Source organism: Eulemur rufifrons, chromosome 11, assembly GCF_041146395.1.
Source record: "Eulemur rufifrons isolate Redbay chromosome 11, OSU_ERuf_1, whole genome shotgun sequence".
Classification (NCBI taxonomy): Eukaryota; Metazoa; Chordata; class Mammalia; order Primates; family Lemuridae; genus Eulemur; species Eulemur rufifrons.
Window position 1 is genome coordinate 8,226,350 of NC_090993.1, and position 21,648 is coordinate 8,247,997.

Sequence of the window (21,648 nt, forward strand, 5' to 3'; positions counted from 1 at the left end):
AGGAAGGCAGGTAGGCTGGATGTCTATTTGAGACTTTTATTTCTGCAGGGCACACCTGCTGTTTGATGCCAGCAATGGCTGGAATTGACGGAATGCGGTTCATGCAAATACCCAGGCAAACTGCAGCCAGCGGGGGACCAACTGAGTGTCCACGGCAGGTGCACTCAGCATCTGCCTTCGGGATGCTCTAAAGGTCTGCACCTGGCAGGCCGCTCAGCGGCCCAGCGTGCCAGGCGTGGACCAAGATAAGGCACCTCTTCCTGTCCTAGTGCTCGAGCCCACCTGGCTGGAGCCCCACTGGGAGCCTGAGCCCTGCTGACTAGCAAGGCCCTCTGTACCACATTACACAACGCAAAGAACTCACCACTGAATCCTTCATCTTCTTGGGGAGAGGGTCTGCAACCGACTCTTCCAAATTTTCATGTAAAAATTTAGGAAACAGTTTGCACTGAATAAAAGACCTGGAAGTGAAAAAACACACAGGTGTTACTTTATAAAAGGTGTGGCTGGGACAGTGTGGAGGTGAACACTTCGCCTTGGACCTCACATCCACAAGTGGCGGAAGCAAGTGCTCTCTCCATTCAAAACTCACAATAAAAAGAGGTGCCTGTTCAAGGGATCACACAGATAATGTTTCGATTTTTCAAATTTCATCCTAACGAAAACAGTCAAGTACCTCAGGGGTATGGGTGGCCCCTGCTGTCAGCAGAGCAGGGGACCCTCTGTCTCTGTCAGCCCACGACAGCTTCATCCTCACAAAAATTGACAGAAGTCGATAATTCCAGTAATACAACTGACACTAAAAATCGTGTAAACCACGTTTAACTTTTCTTTTCCCCAGTTTTTACCTGCCGTTCATCTTGCTGGACTTAACAGCCTAAAATTAGGGTGTCTCTGGCCCCCAAATAGTCATGTTTATCGTAAGTCAAAATCTTTGATGAGTTTCGACAAATTCCACGCGATGCCGCTGTCAATATTCTAAACTCACTTTGGCGTCACGTGAAGGATTTCCCGTCCCAAAGTACCTACCTCTTACCAAAGACTTAAACGATGTGATTAAAGAGAAGGCTGAACGTATGCTTCCGAGTTACTAAAGATCACATCAAATATATTTTAAAACTGGGATGCAAACCTCACGTTAAATCCAGCGGCCGCTGGCTGTATTGGGAAGGACAAAACGACAAAACAAAACAAAAACCTTTCCTTTCAGAGGTGCCAGTTTGGTCTCCGCAGGGTAAGCACCTAGGATAAAGGCAGCGATACCACCTGATGGATCCAGAGAGGGTACTGTTGAGGCTTTCGCTTCTCACCCCGCCCCCAAGGGAAAGTCACACAGGGCTTGGGTGCCATCAGCCGTCTGCGTGATTCCTGCCACTGTGCATCTTGCTCCAAAAGCACAGGCAAGCGCAAAGGGGAAACATTCCGGGAAGTTCACCCTTGATTTTCATTAGTTTCTGGTCAGTCCTGCGTTTATCCCACCCTTGTCCAGCAAGTGACCGGCTAGTTTAGTAACAAGAGTCGCGCTGCGGTGAGCACTGCGTGGCCGCCTCCCGGCCTCAGGGAGAGGGCAAAAGGCTGCGGGAACCCTGCCCACAGCGTGGTGACGAAGGAGCACAGGCGTGGGTTACTCACATGAGCACAGATGGGTCACTGCTCTGCCGGCTCAGATGGTAAGAAAGTGCAACCAAGAGGCCACAGAAGGCTGAAAAAAGCGCCGGGATGTGTTGCATACTCCACGGTTCCTAAGGGAAAGACATCAGTTAGCCAAACCGGTCCACAGCCGGTGGTGTTCCTGTGACCACTCCCGCCCGGGGACATGCGAGCATCTGATGAGCACGCAGAACACTCGCCTGCTCACGTATAAACACTGACCTTGACACAGCACCGGGGTGCAGGAATTTCAAACTAATTGTACATACTTAGGAGAATATATGTTACTTAGTCTTTCTTGAAATGAAGCTCAAGATTTTTACAAAATATAATATTAAACACATGTCTCCTCTTCTTTACAGTAGTCAACATAATAATAACAATTGTAAGGATTATATTTCTTAGTATTTATTCCTCAAAGGTTTAAAGGTATAAGAAATGTCAAAAAATGGCAAAAGAGATCAAATAGACCAGCGGACTGAAATGAAACTTGGTAAAGACTAAAGACGAGTCCCCGAAGAAAGAGAAAAATGATTTGGAGCGAAAAGAGCAAGACACTTCAGGTCTGATCTGACAGATATGCAGATGCCAGTAACCAACACATCGCACTCGGCGTGGCAGAGCAGAACTCGGGAATTCGAGTTGTCACCCTGAGCAGAGCGGTGGCCTGGGACTCCGCTCTCCTTCCACAGACATCTGCTGCTCCTGCCAATGCAAACATGTCTTTCAGATGCAAAGAAAAAAAACCCTATACGTTTAACCTTTTCAATTACCAGTGAAAGAATCACTGGTGCCTTCCGGAAGCTGAACTTAGTCAAGGACTTAAATCCCTTTCTCTCAAGGTTTGTTTTATTTGAGAAGGAGGAGTTGTTGATTGTGCTTAAAATCAAGTCTGCAAACGAATGAGTCAACCGTGCTCAGCAGTTATCCTTGTACCTGCTCAGGTAAGCTGGAAAAGCAAACGTCACGCGAGGTAGAGCAAGCGATTTTAGTTTTTCATCCTTCACTTTCCTAGAAATTAAAATGTTATTTCTTTTCTCCTCCCCGCTGTGAAGGTCTGGGAGCCCGGGAGAGCGGTATCTGGAAGGCGAATATGGAGGGAGCCGACCCTCAGCCAGCCTCTGCCCAGCGACACCCTGCGCCTCCCGGGTCAGCTGCCCCCAGCGTCTGGGTGCAATGACTTCGGCAGCGCCCGCAGGCACCAGGACCGCTTCCTTATTGCTTCATTAGTTTTCGGTTTCTGTGCAGATGTCTTCCCAGCTATCTTGCCGAAAAGTTCCAGACCAGCGATGAAAGCATTCTCCACCGGTGTCTTGCCTCCCTCTGGAGTTTTCTTCAGCAACGTCTTCTCTTCCCGTGTCCAAGGAAGAGGGGCATTTCCTCCTGCCGGAGGCCAACCCCCCACCCCCTCACCGGGACGTCCTCCGCAGACCGTCCCTATTTGGAGGAAGGACGTCCTCTCTTCCATTGGTTCCTTCGCTTACCTTGCTGACGCCCTCCATGCCCTCTTCCCGGTTGCCCTCCCAAGCTCTTGTGCTCTCTTAGTCCATTCAGGCTGATATCACAAAATGCCATAGACTGGGTGCTTTAATGGCAGCAGAAATTTATTAACATTTCTCACAGCTCTGGAGGCTGGAAGTCCAAGGTTAAGATGCAGGAAGATTCTGCGTCTGGTGAGGTTCCACTTCCTGATTCACAGGTGGCATCTTCTCACTGTGTCCTCACACAGTGGAAGGGGTGAGGGGTCTCTCTCAGACCTCTTTAAGAAGGGCACTAATCCCATTCATGAGGCCCCCTCCTCATGGCCTCTAACCACCTCCCAAAGCCCCCACCTGCTGATCCCATCACATTGGAGACCAGCTTTCTTCATGGGAATTTGGGGGGACACCCTCAGTCTAGAGCATGCACTGTCCCTGTATTTCCTGCAGTGCCACCCCAGCCTCCTGAAGGTCTGAGCTCCACGGTTCACTCTGTCACCAGCCAGTGACTCATAAGTCTTCGTGGGTGGGCCACCTCCCACGCGGGAGCCTATCTTCTGAGCACGGGCTTCCCGCTCGCCAGGCCTGGGTCTGAATCCTGGTCCTGCCTTCAGCTGTGCGACCCTGGCTAAGTTGCTTAACATCTCTGAGCAATGGGTTAGTCTCCTCTCCTTTAACAAGGGAACATAATACTGACTCACAGGTTGCTGTGGGGGTGCTTTTCTGTAACCCACGTCATTTTTCTGAAGTTTCTGACATGGGGGGGAGTCGATGCAGTCCCCACCTGGAGATGGGCGCCCAGTGGTCCCAGCCAGACACCTGGCCATCCTGAGAGCTGTTTCCTCCTCACCATCCCGCAGTCCTCTGAGCCTCAAGTGCCACAGACACACCTTTTCAACACCTCTGCAATCCGCCTCTTCCTTCCACTGCGTCCTGCATGGGTGAGGCCTCTGCTGTCTTGTTCCACAACGACAGCTTCGTGGGGGGAGAATCACTCTCCAGTCCCCACACCCTCCCCCGCTCTACGGACTCCACACTCCGCCCTCACACAGCCACAGCGGTCCTCCTCTCCCAAAGGCCAGTTGCACCACGTCACTGCCCTTCGCTCAGTACCTTTCAGTGAGTCCTCATCGCCTAGCAAATGAAATCTACCGCACAGGCAGCTGCCTCGGCCCAGCTTTGCAGCCTCACGCCTCACATGCAGGATACGCACAGCAGCAGAAATCACAAAGATAAGTTACTTCCTGCCTCTTGACTTCACATGCGTGGTTCCCTCCGCACAGAGGGCTCTTCTGCCCTGGCCCCACTCCACTCCCCTTTACCTGGTGAACTCCTACCCATACTTCAGTGCCCAGTGTAAGAAGTTCCACCTGCTCAGCGCTGCCTCCTCTGACTTCCCAGGCAGAATGGAACTCTCCTCCTCCATGCATTAAAATCATCTTTAAACACCTTTAGGATTCGGATAGCATTTAAGATACCTCATTTGTTCTTCGTGTGCACAGGCCCTGCCCCTAACGTGAGAGCCCCTGCCACAGAAGTTGCACGAACCCATCTGCTACGTCACGAGGACCGGGTGGGTCTTCAGTATGTTTTCCCTGAACCGACAGAGTGAACACAGTTCCTTCATTATGTTCCACATGAGAACCACCTGCAATGAGACTTGTTAGCTCTAACTCTAAGGCCACCGGCTACTTTATCCTCGTTAAAAGAAAGATATTCTGATGCAACCCTAATGGCACAATCGCCTTCAAGACACAACCTGCACCGCTGTCCTTGAGTAGCCTCTCACGTGTGTCCCCTCCATGCCACCAGGACACCTTAGGCACCTCTCGTTGAGTCCCACTGTTTACTTATCTGACTCCCTGCTAAACGGTGGACTAACAAGGGGCAGCCTTGCACCCCTCTTTTCCCCATACCTAGCACAAATGTTAGCACATCGGCATAGCCTTGAGCGAAGGACTATAAGGTTTCACCTTCCCTGATGACCTGTATGGACAAGAATTTCCAGCAAGAAAAGAAGAGGCAGGAATGGAGTAGCTTACTGGGGCAGGCACGGCTGAGGAAGCAACGAGATTGCCAGAGCAAAGGCAAGCCCTGGGCCTGGTGCTGCTCATTTTCCAATCCAGCAGCACCCCAGTAACGTTCAGAAAAGTTATCCTGAAACCCGAGTTTCATGCTTCCCCGAGAGTCTATTCACCCAGCGTTCCTTCACTCCTACGACACGCCAGGCACCCCGAAGCACAAGCGTGAGCAGGACAGACAAGGGGCCCGGGAGGGAAGGACACAGGGGTGACTGCAGTCAGGTGAGGTGACAATGAGCTGCTCCCAGAGCACACCAGGCGGCCACAGAGCAGCAGGCAGAGGCTCAAGTGAGTCAAGGCAATGGCATTCAGGTGGAGCTCTGCACAGAAGAAACGGAGAACATGGTCCTTTCCCTGCAGAGGTTTCTGGAAGGGTCACGCAGGTGAAAGGAGCTGCCCTCTCCCATCCTCATATCTACCCCAGCCCGTGCTCTGTCCATCCACTTAGGGATTCTCTTCTTTCATTTCATAGATGGCTGCCAAAAAAATAAAAAGACAGGCCGGGCGCGGTGGCTCACGCCTGTAATCCTAGCACTCTGGGAGGCCGAGGTGGGTGGATCGTTTGAGCTCAGGAGTTCGAGACCAGCCTGAGCAAGAGCAAGACCCCACCTCTACTAAAAATAGAAAGAAATTATATGGACAGCTAAAAATATATATAGAAAAAATTAGCCGGGCATGGTGGCGCATGCCTGTAGTCCCAGCTACTCGGGAGGCTGAGACAGGAGGATCGCTTGAGCTCAGGAGTTTGAGGTTGCTGTGAGCTAGGCTGACGCCACGGCACTCACTCTAGCCTGGGCAACAGAGTGAGACTCTGTCTCAAAAAAAAAAACAAAAAACAAAACAAACAAACAAAAAAACCCACTAAAAATAAATAAATAAAAATACAAAAAAGAAAAACCTGCTAACTTCTATTTCCTTCCATCTATTCCTCTGTGCTTGCCAATGATGTGAATTTAATACACAGTTTTGTGAAGGCAAAGACTTGCCTCTCATGTGCAGCCCATAAAAATGCAAACGCTGGAGGAAATCACTCTGAGAAAGACTTTGTAACTATGACCATGGAAGTAATTCTCAAGGCACAGAACAGAGAAAATGTCAAGGGAACAGGGTTGGCAGAAGTTGACTCCCAGGTTCACCTACTGCTGGAACGAACGGCTCTGTGGAAGCCACTTAACTTCTCAGTGGCTCAGCTTCTTCTCCTGTAAAAGGCAGATGCTGACACCTTTCTGAAAGTACTGCTGCAATGATTTACTGAGACTTGAAACAGGCTTGCACCCTGCAAAGTCGCACATCACCATGACTTTTGTATTGATTGGAAAAGAAAGAATACCCATGATGGATGATCTTAGCAGACAATAAATTAAGTCCAGACTCAGAATATATTTAGATAACTAAGTTCACCTACTTTTATTCACCCAATACCCCTTATCTAATTCTGCTCTCATTCACTCTCCACCGCTTAATCAAACCTCTTCAACACAAACGCCAAAGGACAGTCATACTTCACTGGTCCCGAGGGACCCTCCCTCCTGATACCGAATCAGATAAAATAGCAACTGATAGAAAAGGGAGTGGGAGGTAAAAATATCTAATCAGAAACAATGAAGTCAGAGAGCAGCCACGCTGTCCCCTTTCCTTCTGCTTCCCAGCGTTCATCGCAGCCTGTGACTACGCATGTCGATACATCTGACTATTGGATTGACGTCTGATCCCTCCCCTGGCTGAGCCCATGGACAGCAAGTATTTGTCTGTCTCACCCCAATGTATTCGCAACACCTCGTGCACAGCTCGGGCCTCAAAATATATTTAATGAATATGAATGGAACAAATGCACTGGATTTGAGCCACTGTTTCATGCTTACCATAGAATGCAGACCTAAGAAGTAAAAACGGCAGGGATGATTTTATTTAAGTACCTACAAGCACAGAGAAGGTTGGCCTTTCTCAGTGCAGAACAGGAGTTAGAAGCGTGGGCTCTGGCACGGACTGCTGGCTTCAGTCCCAAATCTGTTGATGGCTTGCCCTTAGACACTGGGCAAGCTATTAAGTCTCAGTTTCTTTATCCAAAAAAAAAAATTTAACAGTATTCTTCCCATAGGGTTGTTGTAAATATTATATGAATAACTGTGTGTAAAACGTTAGTATAGTAGCTGGTGTAAAATGTTCAGTAAACATTTGCTATTACTACGTGCTTTACTAGGCTATATCTGGGGACTAAGGACTGCGGTAGAATCATATTTCCTACATAAATTAGAATCCATATTAAGCACGGTCCTTCTCTAGGAGACAGAGGGAAGAACAATGATTTTTGCAGACTCCTTTTCTCTCTCCACTTCTACATCACAGGTAGAAAATAAGGAAACAGGAACTCTTCTACAAAATGTGAATTTGACCTTGCCAAGATGGGTTAGCATTACCCTAAGCTGCACAATCTGAACTGACAGATCTTATTGAGGATAATTCTTATTGATTATTTTAAGCTGTTACACATCTCCTCTTGGTGTGTGTCCTAGATTAGTAAAAGTCTACGTTCATTCTTCCATTACATATGATTTCTTTTAAGCATAACCGGTAGCTTTGGGATAAACTGTGCGACAGGAATGAATGGTAATGTGGCCACAGGGGCAGGATAAAGTGACAATTTTTTTCTTCAACAATATAAAAAGCAAAGCTACGTCAGAATGTCATACTGATTCTTCCAAGGGTGGGATGAAGGGTGGCAAGGAGTCCATAGTCCAGGTGCTGGTTTGCATGTTTTCTAGCCCAACCTCAGACCTCCAGGACAGCCCTTTCTTAGAAAGAACTGGGATTCCCTGAGTTGTGACAGATGGTAACAAGGCAGACCACCTGGATCTTCTGAGGCTCTCTCCTGCAAATATTCTCTCTCTCCAAGTTCTTAACTTGACTCACTTCTTCAAACCAATACAGATGTATGCACGTGCATGGGTGCACACACACACATGTACATCTCAAATTTAAGACTGGTTTCCCAAGGAAGCCAGGACAGAAAAGACCACTTAGATATCAACATGAGTTATTCCTTCATGCGCAGAGTGCCGAAATTTTCAAAGCCACACCATCTTCAAGAAAGATTACTCTCATTGTGGAAGAGATCTCATACCTGAGCTAGTCTCACACCCTCAAATTATTGACCAGGCAAGGAGACAGGGAGAATGGAAGAGATTTGCCCAAGGTGGTAAGATGAGTACCAGGCTTCGCAGCCCCTAGTTCAGGGCTCCATGTATCTTGCTGCCTTAAATACGTGTACAGCTAACTGTGCAAGTTATGTAGACATCTCACCACTTCCCATTTTAAAAAGCATTGTTATGTTTTGAATAATCACTGTGACTTGCAAGTTCCCAGCTTTGCAGGCTGTTTTGTCCATTTATTCATCCCTCCATGCACCAGTGTTTGGACATCTATTCAGGTGTTAGCCTATTTCGGTGCTTCTTATAACACTTGGGAGAGCAAAAGCCCAGGGGATGAAGGGATCGACTTTCTCTGGCAAGGACTTGGGGGCAGCTTCATGGAGAACCAAGTCACGGCGCTAGGTTATATACGATGACTAGGAATGAGCTGCGGAGAGCACATTGCAAGTCATGCAAGGGTGCAGTGTTTTACTGGCTGCGTGAACTTGGCTTCATCCTCAAGCATGGGCCTGGTTATGTTGCAGGCTGGGAACGGTCAGGTGTCATGCTGAAGGCAAGGCCCATAAAACATGAAGGAAGATTACAAAAATAGATAAAAGAGGAGAGTCAAGCTTGGAAAAAATACATTTAAGAGAAATCACCTTGATTTTTTTTAATCATCCTATAACTTTCCACATTGGGAAGAGAGGCAGCTTGTTGCCATTGACTTTGAAGATCAAACACAAGGAAATATGCTTCAACATCAGCAATGGAGTATGATTGTAATTTAAGGAAGAAGTCCCTGACATTGACGATGAATACTGAAGTTACAATTAGGGAAACACTAACATTGCCTTTGCCCAAACTATTTTCAAGTGGGACAGATATCTACCTTGGAGAGTTAGGCAGTAAGTTTGCCTGAATGAGAAGGAAGGAAGAGAAGCGTGCTGAAAGCTTTTAGTCTTATGTTTTTATCACATAGGAACACAGTACTGTTTTAACAGCTTCACAATTTATCCCCCCTACATACACACACACACACACACACACACACCCCTAAATAAACAAATTGGATCGAAGGAGGGACTCGAGATAAACTACCTCTACCCCCATTTTTGTGTTCCTCTCTCCTTAAAATCCCAGTTACTCCCCAGGTTGCTCAGCTGTTAACCACCCCTCCAGGGCCTAGGCGATCTCCCCTGGGCAGGCTCCTCAGGCAGGAGAAACCCGGCACCAATACTGATGGGGGGAGGCGGGGAGTGTTACCTATACCACCAGGAGCACCTAGGAGCCAATATCTCAAAGGAGTTGAGCTTGTCAAGTCAGAGATGGGGTAGGGGGAAAAAAAAAAAAAAAGAAAATGCTTTGGAGGATGTTTGTATTTTACTTTTTACTTGGAGACAGAGAAGGAAATACTGACATTTGAAGAAGAGGAGACCAATTTAGGGATTTTGGAGAAAAATGATCAAGTATATCATACAATGTACCCGAAAGACTTTGTTGAGCGCTCAGTTTCGTTTCTACAAAGAGAAGCAGAAAGGAGCAGAAGTCCTCACTGGCATTTCTAGATGAGTTTTAAAAATATAGCTTTACACATTTGGGAATAACATTAATCAGGTATTGGGCTGATGTGGCGGGGGAGGGGATGGGTGTGTACCTACATAGTGAGTGCGATGCACACTCTCTGGGGAATGGACACGCTTGAAGCTTTGACTTGGGGGGCTGTGGGGGGGCAAGGGCAATATACATAACCTAAACTTTTGTACCCCCATAATATGCTGAAATAATAAAAAAATATGTATATACCTTTATATTTGAAGCATGTAGATATTAGTTTTGCATTATGTTTTATCCTTTTTTTTTTTTTTTTTGAGACAGAGTCTCACTTTGTTGCTCAGGCTACAGTGCTGTGGCGTCAGCCTAGCTCACAGCAACCTCAAACTCCTGAGCTCAAGTAATCCTCCTGCCTCAGCCTCCCGAGTAGCTGGGACTACAGGCATGCGCCACCATGCCCGGCTAATTTTTTCTATATATATTTTTAGTTGGCCGGATAATTTCTTGCTATTTTTAGTAGAGATGGGGTCTCACTCTTGCTCAGGCTGGTCTCGAACTCCTGACCTTGAGCGATCCACCCGCCTCAGCCTCCCAGAGTGCTAGGATTACAGGCGTGAGCCACCGCGCCCGGCCTATGTTTTATCTTATATGTGTTATTTTCATTATACATATACACACAACACACAAATACATGTATGTATACACACACATATACAAAGATTTTGGAGGGAGATAGGGTTTTAAACCATCTGTCACCCACAGATAACGAAGTGTGTATCATGGGACAGTTTGCTTCAAAATGAACATCTCTAATTGCTCCGAGATGCATCTCATGGGTGCCTCAGTCGGGAATACGATGGACTGATGAGTGCCAGTTTCACAAAACTCCCACAGGTTTTAAAATATTTTTATGGGGTAGAAATAAAACTGCCTAATAGTCCTACAATTCTGTGGTAGACTTCATAGGCGTTTGGGAATTATTTCGATGAGAAGGTATAGGTAGTTCAGCTTTGTACAAAAGCACACTTTGAAGACAGTCTTATTTCAGCATTTTTTTCTTAGAAATTTTAGATGTCTCTTAGGATGGAATTCATGGGACAGAATACCTGAGGGTTTGGTTAGAGAGTGAATGTAAACAAGCCAAATTCTCACTTTGCTGTGCCTTTCGTATCAGGCTTAAATACCTTCTTTTTAAACAAGAAGAAATGGATTTTTTTCTTATCATGTTAAACACAAAGGCATTTCTGAGATTCAGGTTTTCATATATCCTAAAATAAGAACTAAATCGTATCACTTGGACTCTGATGTAAGTCCTATTTCTAGGGCTATTTTTGACATGAACCTCATCTTTAAGCAAAAGGAGCTCTGTGCCCATCAAGTTACAGAAATTTACTAAGATCAAATGCGCCGCCTGTCCTCGAACTGTGATCTCTGTTCGTACTTCACACGGGGCCCTGGGGTCGTCACACGGCTGTGTGAGTGCGCGACGGACCCCTCCAGGCTCTGGGCTCCTCCCACACTCAGCGTGTGTCACCGCAGCACTGACCTTCCTCGTGGACCTTGAACACCCTGAAGGGCCCCCCCCCCAGTGCCTAGCACTGAGCCTGAGTCCTACTAGATAGTCCATACATGTCCCGTAAATAAATGAACAACCATGTTAATAAATATGACAAGTCAGACTTCACTGTTCACTAAGAGCAGATTCTTCTTATTTCATATTGTTTTTCATTTTGGTGAAAAACACCATATGTTCACGAGTCAAGACAATATTTCACTTTTAGAAATAGGTACTGGAGAAAAATGAGATCATTAGCTAGCAAGACAGAATGACAGGTCCCATGTATCCAAGTCTATCTGTATCTTCACAGATACATATATAGAGATACATATATATCTATATATATATGTCTATATATAGATACATATGTATCTATATATATGAATATACATATACAGAGATACACACACGCATGCGCACAAATGCGCACACACACAAATATGTGTACTTTTTGGAAAACACTGACATTTAGTTTCCTTCTCTTAGCCTTCTTCCAAGTCACCTGTAGTTATTCAATCCAAGAATTTATAGGACACCTCATATGTGGCACACATGGGACTAAGCTAATAGGATATAAAAAAGAAGCGCATAGGAACTGCAGCATATGACTTTGAGGAGCAATGAAAAGTGTGAACAAACTACAATGAGGTACTAAGGAATGACGTGACCGGCCACTTAACTTATATCACCACACTTAGTTCTCAGAACACCGGAAAGAAAAGTATTGCTTATTTTACACAAGAGGAAACAGAGTCTTTTACTTTACTACTTTACTTATTATGGTGTCTATATTTTTCATATAGAATTGACTGCATACCAAAAAACCCCTAAGTATTGAGTGAACACCAATAGGACAATATTGTCTACAGGATTCTGGAAGGAAGAAGATAAACATCTACGGGCATCACTGGGACATGTACATCTTCCGTCACTACTAAGATGACCACAGCTCAAACCCCAGATCTGGGAATCTCTTTTCTACACACCGTCTCCTCTCTGACATCTCACTCCCCATCAGCCACTGAATCCTACCAACACTGACTTCGCTACCTTTACCAGATTTGACCCTTGCATGCCCTGGGTGTACTAACAAAACCTGAGTCCAGATCTTAACTTCACTCACCAACTGCAATTCCATTGTGAACAACTTCTGAACTACCATTATTCTTCCTCTTTTTCCCTAAGTGAGTGCCAACTGCCACCGTCAAAGTCATCCTACTCAAGCTTGAGGATCAGGACAATCCAGAGTTAACTGGGTTTTGGGAGTTGATTATACTTTTTAAATTTCCAGGAAGGGAGAAAAGACGGAAAACAGAAAACACTAACTGCCTACCTAGCATCCATTTTCCCTCCTTCCTCAGTAGTGGGAGCATCCTTACCAGTTGTTCAGACAGCTAAGAGCTTTGTAATTCCCACTCCCCTGCAGCTAGAGGTGACAAAATTCTAGCCATACAATATAATCTGAAGTCTAATATAACTAAAAGTGACTTACAATTTAGGTTTTATTTTCAAATGTATTACTATTAACATTATTACCATTGTAGTCTTCATCATTATAACCGCCTATTTATGCTAGTAATAGTTACCATTTGTATCAGTTTTATATTGCTGTGTAACAAATTTAGAAGCTTAAAAAAAGACCACATATGTAGTAATACTATCTCACAGTTCCAAAGGGTCAGGAATCTGGGCGCAGCCTGACCGCATCCTCTGCTCAAGGTCTCACCAGACTGAAATCGCAGTGTTGGCTGGACCTCTGATCTTATCTGTCTCTCAGGGTCCTTTTCCAAGCTTACTGGTGGTTGGCAAAATTCAATTCCTTGAAGGTACAGGATTGCAGTTCTTGTCTTCTGGCCAGCTGGCTGCTGGGACCCACTCTAGCTCCCAGAGGTTGCTCTCAGGTCACTGCCATGAGCCCCACATGGGCAGTTCACAGCCTGGCTGTTTACTTCTTCCAGGCCAACAAGGGAGGGTCTTTTCCTGGCCCTGGCCTTTGGACCCTCTTTTAAAGGCCTATTCTGATTAGGTCAGACCCATTCGGAATAATCTCCCTTTTAAATTAAATTTTATTTTACTTTTTATTGATATGAAATATTTTACATGTGAGTATTTGTTACATGTATAGACTACGTAATAATCAAGTCGAGATATTTGGGGTGTCCATTGGCTTCAGTATTTATCATTTCTATGTGTTGGCAACATTTCAAGTCCTCTCTTCTAGCTGCTTTGAAACATATAATACACACTGATGAAAGAAATTGAAGAGGATAAAAAGAAATGGAAAGACATCCCATGATCAGAAAAATTAATATCACTAAAATGGTCACACCGCCCAAAGCAATCTACAGATTCAATGCAATCCCTATCAAAATACCAATGCCATTTTTCACAGAATAGAAAAAAAAATCCTAAAATTTGTATAGAACCAAAAAAGAGCCCAAATAGCCAAAGCAATCCTGAGCAAGAACAAAGCTGGAGGCATCACACTCCCTGACTTCAAGATATATTACAAGGCCATAGTAACCTTGCATGATATTGGTATAAAAACAGGCACATAGACCAATGGAACAGAATAGAGAGTCCAGAATTATACCCACATATTTACAGCCAACTGATTTTCTATAAAAGTGCAAATAACATGCACTAGGGAAAAGGATCCTCTTTAAAAAATGGTGCTGGGGAAACTGGATATTCACGTACAGGAGAATGAAACTGGACCCTCTCTCGCTTCATATACAAAAACCAACTCAAGATGAATAAAAAACTTAAACATAATACCCAAAGCTATAAAACTACTAGAAAAAATAACCACAGGGAAAACACTTCAAGAATCGGTCTAGGGAGAGATTTCATGGCTAAGACCACAAAAGCACAAAAAACTATAATAAATTAAATTTGAACTTTAATTAAAGCTAACTGGTTAGGGACTTTGACTACCTCTGCAAAATCCCTTCCACTTGGCCAAATAATGTTAACCTAATCACAGGAATGACATCCCATAATCTTTGCAGGTCCTGCCCACACTCGGGGAGGGAATTATACAAGGTGGGCACAGCACCAGACAGAAGTCTTGGGGAAATCTTAGAATCCTGTCTACCATGCCATTTAACGGGAACCCTCGCACATCGATTTAATTTCATGTACTTCTTACAACATCCACATGAGGTAAGCATTACTAATCCATTATACAACTGAAAAAACAATGTGACTCAGTTGTGTGCCCGTAGGCAGATAACTGAAGCATGCTGTGCGTTAAGTTCTTCACCACTAAAATATAGAAAAGCTGATATCTTCCTTATTTATCAACTATTACATGGAGATAGAACAAAGGGCGAATGAGCAAACACTTGGGAAATTATTTTGTAAATTAACGCACCATTCATCTGCAAGGTATCTTATACCCCTGTGAATTGTTCTTTCAACTAGACCAATATATTTACACTTCAAATGAGGTAGGGAAGATGGCACAGAAGGAGGAAGACTGAGAAGACAGATTTGGGGATCTGGGATGTGTGATGTTCAGTAAGTTACTTTCCCTCTGGACCTTCATTTCCTCATTCTAAATAAGAAAATGAAGGAATTGGAGTAGGAGATATCTAAGATCCACTCCAGTGCTAAAAAAAAAAAAAATCCAAAACTATGCGTTTGTTTTATATCTACAATTGGATTTTTAAATCCTGAATTCCAGGACAATGCCATTGTTTTGGCCTGTAATTCTGTAGTACCTAGAAGAAACACGGGAAAAACTCTCCCACAAGCAGTTATTAATGATGCTTGGGAAACATTAAATTATAATAATGTGTTTCAACCTCTGGATCCCCTTGCCATCAATGAAATACAATCTCTTTGTAAGGGATAATAAAAAATAGAAACCATGATTTATCCAGACATATAGAAAGCCCAGCTAATTAACTACCGAGCCACGTCTCCAGGGAGCAAATATTCTGGTTGTTTCTGTGTATCACTGTCAAATACTATTTAAGTCAATGAGAGAGTCCATTTATGTTACTTGCTACCATCTTGGATGAGTCAAAGAGAATATGAAATTAAAAGAGAAATAAATTTTTCTTTCCCTAATTAATATTCCAGGGGGCAAAATTAACCCACAGTCCCTCAATCTGCTTCTACCAAGTGATAATAATAAAAATCAAGGGAATAAATACATATCAAGACCCATACAGAGAAATACATCTCTGGCAAGGCAGCTGACATGCTGAAATTGTTCACAAGGACCCATCAATCCGTCACGATGCAGCAGAGATAAAAGGAAAAAGAATCAATTCCAGCAATGTAAAGAGTGAGCATAAAAGGCATAGACAAAAGCATCATTAAACAAGAAGTGGAAGCACAGCTCTGGGTAAATGGGAGTTAGGTTGAAGGTGGGTGAGCTTTTCTTGTTTTCTAAGGACCCCCTTGTCAATTTGCTAACCACATTCATCCAATTCACAGCATTTAACAGGTGCTGCATCTTATAGTGGAGAGTCAATCTGAGACCATTAGAAAACTCAGGACTTACAAATGAGAAGAGAGAGATACAAATTGCTCTGTTTTTACAAAAAGGTGTTTCAAAATATCGCTAGAACATTAAGAATCTGTTACAACAGGCCGGGCGCGGTGGCTCACGCCTGTAATCCTAGCACTCTGGGAGGCCGAGGTGGGCGGATCGTTTGAGCTCAGGAGTTCGAGACCAGCCTGAGCAAGAGCGAGACCCCATCTCTACTAAAAATAGAAAGAAATTATATGGACAGCTAAAAATATATATAGAAAAAATTAGCCGGGCATGGTGGTGCATGCCTGTAGTCCCAGCTACTCGGGAGGCTGAGGCAGGAGGATCCCTTGAGCTCAGGAGTTTGAGGTTGCTGTGAGCTAGGCTGACGCCACGGCACTCACTCTAGCCTGGGCAACAGAGTGAGACTCTGTCTCAAAAAAAAAAAAAAAAAAAAAAAAAAAAGAATCTGTTACAACAGACTATACTATTTATTGCAAGTGATTTTTGTTTTATGCTGAGCAAGGGAAGACAGTACCTCCCTGAGATGAGTTAATAAACCTTCCCCAAGTACTCCAGTTCCACCTGGTCAAAAGCCTGTTTCGACACCTAAGTAAACCCCAGAGCCCGGAGCCCGTGGCGTGTTTACTTCCATTACAGGGTTAGCAGCGTGATCTCAAAACAGAATCTGTTTACTATGATCCAATAGTTGCTTATGCCTATAACAAGCCACAAGCAGCATGGAAAACAGAAATAAACAAAAGTCTCAGCCCAGGATAGTAAATGGAGTTTATCTCTTGGGCCAGCTCTGATTGTTTGGTACTGGCTGCCTGCAGAACCGTCTGGGCATCCTGAGGAGCTACGGACCTCAGTCAGAAAAAAAAAAAAAAAAAAAAAATGCTGTGAGCCACAAGCAATGTCTGATATGAAAACAAAGCCAGCCTTGGGGAAGTGAGGAAATAATAGTACTTGTCCAGTGACTCGGTAAACCCCACCCCCAATTCTGTCCTTTTTAATATCAGATTCGATAGTTTCCAAAACCCTCCAAGAATTTTTCAAGAAAAATTCACGTAATGATCTATGAATATATATTAATTTTGATAATATCTGAACTGGTAATTATGAGTGTTCAGTATTTTTCAAATGAATTGGGTTTTCAGAGCAATTTTTGTGTAAACTAAAGTTTCATGAGTTGTTCCTTTGCAGAAAGCATCCTGAGAACTGAATATCGTTTCCCATAGATTCAACCATGATTCTATTATCAATGAATTATTTTTCACTATCAAATGAGTTTTACCTGCTCGAAAGTATGAGGCACGTGACAAAGATTCACCATAGTTCAAAGTTTAAGCAGAGGTGACTTAACAGAGATAGCATTGGAGAACTCAGCTGACTGAGAATAAGGAAGGTGAGGGTTTTGGTCTGAGCACTCACGGAGTGATTTGGGAAGTCCATTTGTTGAACTTTGTCATGCCTATGTCTACCATCACCACTAGGGCCATCGGCTCATCTATGGCACTCAACAACTTAGAGCTGATGACTTCTTTTTTCTCTAAGTCCCCTTCATATAACTAGTATTCTTATTAAGTGCAATATGCCCACTGGATCAAAAACATACATTTTTAGCCTAGCATTCAAAATTGTCCATAATTTTGATGTATCCAGTCCAAATATCCAATCTGCTCTCGCATTCACCATTAGTGGGTTAATTTCCTTGCTACTTCCTTCACCTGCTATAGTCATTCATTCCCAACTCTGATGAAACTGTTTCACATGCTTGACTGCACACTCATGGTCAGGTTCTCAACCCAAAGATACAATGTTTAAAGGCTGAGCTGAACAACCACCTTCTCTGACGGATTTCCTCTTTTCTGATCATCCACAGTACATAACCATCGTTGATGCACGTTATGCTCCTGAGAAAGGACTGTGTTTTTTCCTCCTTTTGTATCTCTGTAGTACCTGGCAGAGTCACTGCTAAACAAATAAATAGAAGTTGACTACCGCTGAACGTGAACTCTCAGTTACAGAGAGCTTGCATGCTCCCATTTCCATTAACCAAAGAAAATGACGTTTATATCTGACACTGTTTGCTCTTCAGGGCTGCAAAGAGGGGAAGCAGCAGCATGAGGTCCCAGTCAAAATGGCATTAAGAACACAGGGAACCAGCCCCCCTCCACCAATTAAAGCGCATGAACGTCCAATAAAACATTCACAAAGAGAAAAGCCTGACTCCACACTGGGAGCCAGAGAAGGTACTTACTTGCACACAAGCTGCAAACACTGAAGAATTTATGCCAGACCTTACATGATAGATGGGACTAGACTGAAAGCAGCTTGGGAAGTCCGACAGATGATCCTAATTCCCACTCTCCGTTTGAGAGAGAGGAGTTCACTGAAGAAGGAAACAGGAAAAGATCTTGCTAAACCCCTGCTGACATCACCTGTAATAAATGAGGGGCAAGAAGGGCTGGAAGTGAGGGTAGACCAAAGGATCGGCAGGTATTTTACTGCTTGGACGTGCACATCTATGGACTGGCAGTATGCGGCGAACCCTGCTGTCCCAGAGGCAGCAGGAGTTACTTGCTCAGGTCATGGATGGGGCAATTAGAGCCGCGATGACAGGACAGAGATAACCACTGTCGCGGGTGTTCCATTCGTATCTACTGCCCCTAATGAGCTTCCCGATGTAGCCACCTGAAACTCCATCGGCCTAGCAGTAGGTTACTGCAGCATGTTTGTTTTGTGTTCCTCTCTCCCTGTGTTTTGGACCTTAAGTATCTCTGGAAAGATCTGGTTGAGGAGCCTGAAAATTTTCTGACAGAAGCCGGCTCAATTCCTACAGGACGAGTCACAAAACCTAACGACAACGTGAACAGACAGGTGACATAAATACATCATGTGGGTCAGGTATAAAAGATGATAGGACGTGACGAGACCTGTGAACTTGGGGTGGCTGTGGGTGACTATTCAGTGCCAGCAGGTTGTCACTAAATGAGAATGTGAGACCAGTGTTGCCAGAGCTTCAAAGTGTTTAAAAGAAGTAAGAGAGTAATATTTTTATCAACTGTCCTAATTTTAAATGTTGGCTCTAAAATGATTTTAAACACTCTACGGGCCAAACACAAAATAAGTCTGTGGACCGAAAAGAGACAGTAACCAGGTTGTCAGACATATTCTCACTGTGAAGATGAGGAAAAAAAAACACAAGACAAACAAAAAGCACCCTTAAAATGAGATTTTTCTCTAAAGGGACTACATAAAGATGCTTTCTGAAACATATTTACATCAAAAACCAAGAAATGTTTGGAAAATATCTGATTTAAAATCTCAGTAAGATTCAGAAGTATACTAACGCTTTACAGCTAAGCAAGCAATTATGAAGGGGGAATAATATGAATGGCAAATTTCAAACTGTAATTTAACAGTAAACTGCATAGTGAACAATGCAGAAAATAGACTATATAACTGTAAAATTAGGATAATAACAGACTTGTCTCACAGTTATGCTGTGTGGAGTAAATTTTATAAAATATATAAAATAACTAGTGCAAACAAAATAAACTCTAAAGATCTTCTGTACAGCATTGTGCCTATTAATAACAGTATTGTACACTTAAAAATTTATTAGGAGGACAGAGCTCATGTTAACTGTTCTTACTACAATAACATATACATTCTAATATATTTATTTTTTATATTTGTATAAAATATACATAATGTTATATATGATTTATATATAATTTCATAGTTATATATTTTATATATAATAACTGGTATAACTTCTCAACAAATACTTGCTTTTGTTGTTACTGAAATGAGAAACTCTAGAAAATGTACAACTCTAGAAAACTAAAAACTCTAGAAAATGCACAAGGGGAAAATATAAGGAGAAGAAAATCATGAAAAAAGAAATGAGAGACATGAGAGGCAAGTGAAAGTCTGTGAAAAAAGGCATCAGATTATGTGAACAGAATCAACAACGCCATTAATTGAAAACTAACAGGGGGAACATTTCCTCGATGTGAAGAGTCCTCAGTATGAAGAGAAAGAATGGACACGGTGCTCCAGAAAAGTTAAACAAAGAGAACCATGCCTAGTCATCGTCTATTGAGATTTTCTGAAACTTCACATGATAAGAAAAAATTCTACAAGAATTCAGAAAAATAATTCAAGTTAATCTCATTCTTTTTATCCTCAAAACTAAATACTGACAAATGATGCCTCCAATTCAGATGTAGACATCCACAAGAATATGGCTCACACCCTGACAATAAGAAAAGGCCAGATAGTTTACAAAAAAATCTCATCTTTAAAATAACTGTGATTACCAGCCTGAGTAAGAGCGAGACCCCGTCTCTACTAAAAATAGAAAGAAATTATATGGCCAACTAAAAAAATCTATATAGAAAAAATTAGCCGGGCATAGTGGCTCATGCCTGTAGTCACAGCTACTCGGGAGGCTGAGGCAGTAGGATCACTTAAGCTGAGGAGTCTGAGGTTGCTGTGAGCTAGGCTGATGCCACGGCACTCACTCTAGCCCGGGCAACAGAGCAAGACTCTGTCTCAAAAAATAAATAAATAAATAAATAAAATAAAATAACTCTGATTAATATGTTAAAGAATCTAGTGGAAAAGGTAGACAACATGGATGTACAGATGGGGAATTGCAAAAGAAAAATGGAAACTGTCTACAGATGTCAAATGGAAATGCTGCGTATTATAAATATGATATAAACAATCCTTTGTTGAGTTTATCATTAGACTAGACACAGCAGGAGAAAGAATCAGCAAACTTTGAGATAGGTTATTAAAATTATTCAAATTAAAACCTCAAGAGGAAAAAAAGTGCAAAAAAAAAAAGAATATAGCATATAAAAGACATGGAACAATATTAAATTATCTACCACGTATATTTGAAGGCCCAAGAAGAAAAGAAAAATCGAACAAGACAGAAGACATATTTGAAGTGAAAAGGGCTGAAGATTTTGCAAAACAAGGCACAGATCAAAGCCGATCAGAGAACCTTAGTAAAAAATAAACAACCTACATTCCGTCATACATATCATTATCAAACTGCTAAAAAACAAAGACAAAGAGAAAATTTTGGTTGTTAGAAAAAATAGAAACATCACTATCAGAGGTACATATATTGGAATCATCACAGACTTTAATCAGAAATTATACAAGCCAAAAGAAAATAGGATCTGTTTAAAGTACTGGGATAAAAAGAAATCTGTCAGTCTGACATCTTCCAAATGTGAAGGCAAAACAAAGAAGGTTTCAGACAAAAGCTAAACGAATTCACTAGCAACAGACCTGCACCATGAGATTTGTTAAAGTTCTTCAAACAGAAGAAAAATGACAGCAAATACAAAGATGAATCTAAACAAAGGAATGTACACTGGCAGAAATTGTAAAAATATAAGGTAAATAAAACATAATTTTAAAAATTTTAAAATCTTTACAAGACAATTGACTGCTTAATGACAGTATAAAACAACACATACTCCATCTTCAGAAATTAAAAAACCCCAAATATTACTATATGAAAAGTTCAATAGGAACAGGAGTTCTTTTATATAAACTCTCTTGGAAGGTATAATAAAACACTTTCCAGATCATTTTTTGAGGCCATTACCCTTACACCAAAACAAGACAAAGCATTACAAGAAAAGAAAAATTAGAGAACTAGAAACCTCATGATCAGACA

General features: G+C 42.9%; 1 protein-coding gene across 1 annotated transcript in view; it reads right to left on the minus strand.

Moving 5' to 3' along the window:
• The window catches only part of PCNX2 (pecanex 2), a 218,865-nt gene that overhangs the window by 118,831 nt on the left and 78,386 nt on the right, over positions 1-21,648 (minus strand). The window contains exons 16-17 of the mRNA XM_069484552.1: positions 1,633-1,742; positions 365-461 (exon numbers count right to left, since the gene is read on the minus strand). Of these exons, the coding sequence (XP_069340653.1) occupies positions 365-461; positions 1,633-1,742 (207 nt within the window). The remainder of the gene's footprint in view (positions 1-364; positions 462-1,632; positions 1,743-21,648) is intronic.